This window comes from Lutjanus erythropterus, chromosome 18, assembly GCF_056507025.1.
Source record: "Lutjanus erythropterus isolate fLutEry1 chromosome 18, fLutEry1.hap2, whole genome shotgun sequence".
Lineage (NCBI taxonomy): Eukaryota > Metazoa > Chordata > Actinopteri > Lutjaniformes > Lutjanidae > Lutjanus > Lutjanus erythropterus.
The window spans coordinates 3,434,853-3,438,040 of record NC_139334.1 but is presented as its reverse complement, the minus strand read 5'-3'; the positions used below and the strand labels follow the sequence as shown (position 1 = coordinate 3,438,040).

At 52.1% G+C, this 3,188-nt stretch overlaps 1 protein-coding gene across 1 annotated transcript; it reads right to left on the bottom strand.

Annotated features, from left to right (window-relative positions):
- Nucleotides 1-384: 384 nt before the first annotated feature.
- On the bottom strand, nucleotides 385-2,942 carry insm2 (insulinoma-associated 2). The gene has a single exon (XM_084742191.1). It carries the CDS (start codon nucleotides 2,862-2,864, stop codon nucleotides 918-920), a length of 1,947 nt encoding a protein of 648 aa, XP_084598317.1. The 5' UTR covers nucleotides 2,865-2,942; the 3' UTR covers nucleotides 385-917.
- Between the last annotated feature and the right edge of the window lie 246 nt (nucleotides 2,943-3,188).

The following is a 3,188-nucleotide window of genomic DNA, read 5'->3' as shown; positions in this document are numbered from 1 at the left end:
ATCAGTACAGATAAAGAAATATAGAAGCCATGTCTGACTTTTGGTTTTATCACTGACTGTGTCCCATGTAAATTAAATACTGAGAGATAATCTGTTTTCCTCTGAGGAATTTATATCAAGTTCCCTTAAAAAATATAAATATGTAATTATCAGTACTGGTCATGAGAAGCAAGTCATTATGGGTTGTCAATATGGCTGAAAAAAAAAACGGTAATGCATCACTAAAAAAATAGCCTCTTTGAATAAGGGTCATTTGTTTCTGCTCCTATTAATAAATGGGTTGAATGCAGACACTGACTCTCACTGTACGTTGTACTCTGCCAAATTGTGTAAGTGACAATAAAATTTATCTTTACCTTAGAATGAAAAGAAGTAAGATACTCTTTATGGTTAAAGTATAATTCTGCTTGTTATAAATGTAGAACAACCTGTGGAAAATAACTAATCGACTTGTGTCTGCGGACACGGTTTCAGTACCATGGACAGGGATTGTGGTTTTTTTTTTGTACAAGTTTCAGTGGGTCGTTTGTTTAGTTTCAGCACTATGGACAGTTCCATGTGTGTTTTATTTACTTGCCCAGCTTCAGCTTCACAGCAAAGTTTTGTGTATGGTATTACTTTCCTGACCACGAATAACCTTTGCATCTCTACTGTCACACGTCGACCTGAAACAACCTAGAGGTGAAGATGCTTAATGACATTTAAAACAAAAGGCACAGTCCTGTCCTGTAACACACCGTGATAAGCTTTTCGCGTTTTGACCACAGCTGAGACAAACAGGCCTCCGTCCTAATTTACAATAGAAGCAGGGCTGCAATAAATATATACTTGATTGTGAATAGAAACAATCAGTAGCCACAGTTCAATCAGTGACTGATCATTTTCCACATAATCTGCTGAGTGTGTCTGTATCTGTTTTACGGTCTCACGGTCATCTGCAGCAGCATCACCTGCCGGTTCTCAGCGGGATGAGACTTGTTGATGTGTCTCGCGAGCCCCGGGGAGCTGAAGAACGTTGATGGACACTGCTTGCACGTGTAGATTTGCTGCTGCTGCTCGCAGTCCCTCACGCCGCTCTCTTCCCCCTGCGCGTGGAACACATCTGGCCTGAGCGCTCCCGCCAGCAGCTCGTCTCGCATCGCGTGCCACAAACGGTGCTTGTCCCTGATCTCAACCGATGGGAAGCGCGCGCCGCACAGGTGGCACAGGAACACCTGGCTTTGTCCGACACTGCTCTCGCGCGCCTGGCCGTAGGAAGAGGGGGGCGGAGACGCTCGTGCCGCCATCTCATGCGCAGCCAGGTGTTTTTTCAGGTAAGCCTGTCGGCGGAACTTCTTCCCGCAGTACCGGCACTCGTACACTTCCTCCTCTGGTAATGACTGGACGAACGGTAACGGAGGGTGCGGGAGTGACGGTGGCTCCGCGCGCTCCTCAGGGTTCAGTAGAAGGAGGCTCGAGGGCGGGCTGTCCGCCGCTCTCACGTGCTGCAGGTCCAGACAGCTTTCCACCGGGTTCCGATAAAGACGCGGGGAGTCGTAGTGAGGAGGCGCGAGGCTATCGCTGTCGGGACTGTCTCGAGACCGACCGTGGAGCAACAGCAGGGAGGGCTCGCGCCTGACATTGCGGGAGCTGTCCAGCGCCGCGTGGTGCTGGTTTGTGTTCACGCGCAGCAGCTCGTTCTCTTTGCCCTCCATCTCTACCGGCTGCCGCTCGTGCTGTTGAATGAGACCTCCCCGCGTCTCTTTTAACGGCTGGCTCTTGTTTGTCGGAGTCTCTCCTCCCGGGTTGTTTACCGGACGAGGTTTGTGCCAGCGGCGGTGCGAGGCCAAGTTTGCGGGACAGCTGAAGACTTTGTCGCACTCGGGACACCGGTACTCCACGCGCACTATGCGGGAGCACTTGTGCTGCGCGAGGGAGAAGGGATCGGGGTACTCCTCTTTACAGAGCTGGCAGATGAACTCCCCCAGCGGCTGGTTCCCGCTGGGACCCGACGACTTCTCCCGCTGTCTCCTCAGCTCGGGACTCTCCTTCTTGATTCGAAGACCCAGAACCGGCGAGGTCGTGACCTCATCCTCGAAGTTCAGTTTTCGGTTCACTTTGGGTTTCTTTGGCGTTGCGCACGCGGATTGTTTGTTGTGTCTGCTTGGTTCAATGAAAGAGCGTTTTCTCGCCGCGTGCTGCTCCTGGTTCATCAGTGTCAGTGGCGGAAATAAGTGCACATGCCCCATATTCGGGTCATATTTGTCACTGTGGCCGTAGGACGGCGCGTGGCGGCTGCTGCTCGCGAGGAGCCTCTCGATAGAAGCAGATACGGAGGTCGGCGTGGAGCTCACGAGAAACGGTAGCTCCGGTAACTCCTCCGACACCGGGGAAGATGTCAGGCACCTGCTGGGAAACAACGACTGCTTCTCTCCGTCCTCGTGTTGCTCCAGCAGTCTCGTGCCCACCGGTTTAACGGGGCTGTAAGAATCAGATAATGTCAGGTCGCGTGGAGGTGGAGGGGGAGGCGGGAAGAAGTAGGAGAAATCACTGTCAGGAGTCAAAACGTCCACCTCGCTCACCTGCTCCTCGGTCTCCGGTAACTGCGCGCGCTGGTCCGCCTCCGCCTCCAGCGCGGACTCCACGTGCGGGCTCCACGCCTCTCTGACAGAGCCCTCGCGGGACACCTGGAGCAGTCCGTCCGGTCCTTTTAACGGGTAAACATTCCCGTCGTTCTCCTTCACCGCCTCCGGGTTTGTCACTTCACAGTTGTCGCCGTTGTTCCAGTCCCCGTTATGAGTTACAGGTGTGTTGTTACCGTTACTTCGTGAGCGGTACGACGCCGAACACCGCCGGGTTCTCTTCACCAAAAATCCTCGAGGCATGCTGATGATGACGATGATGCTCTGCGCGTGGCACCACCAGGCGGAAAGAACAACTCTTGTCTCGAGCCCACTTTCAAGTACCAGAGCTTTGAAGTCCCAGAGAGAGAGAGAGAGAGAGAGAGAGAGAGAGAGAGAGAGAGAGAGAGAACAACAGAAAGATAACACACACACTGGTTGTGGTGCACGCTTGCACGCACATATGCCTACGTATATTGCACCCCTGACTTTTAAGCCTGTTAGTTCGGTTATCATCAGTTATTTAGCAGTTGAAATAAACATAAGCCTTTTTTTCACTGTGAAGACATCTAGTCCAGTTTGACACAC

Bases quoted from the DNA above. Each gene is read 5' to 3' on its own strand.
- insm2 (XM_084742191.1), bottom strand. From the start codon at position 2,864: ATGCCTCGAGGATTTTTGGTGAAGAGAACCCGGCGGTGTTCGGCGTCG.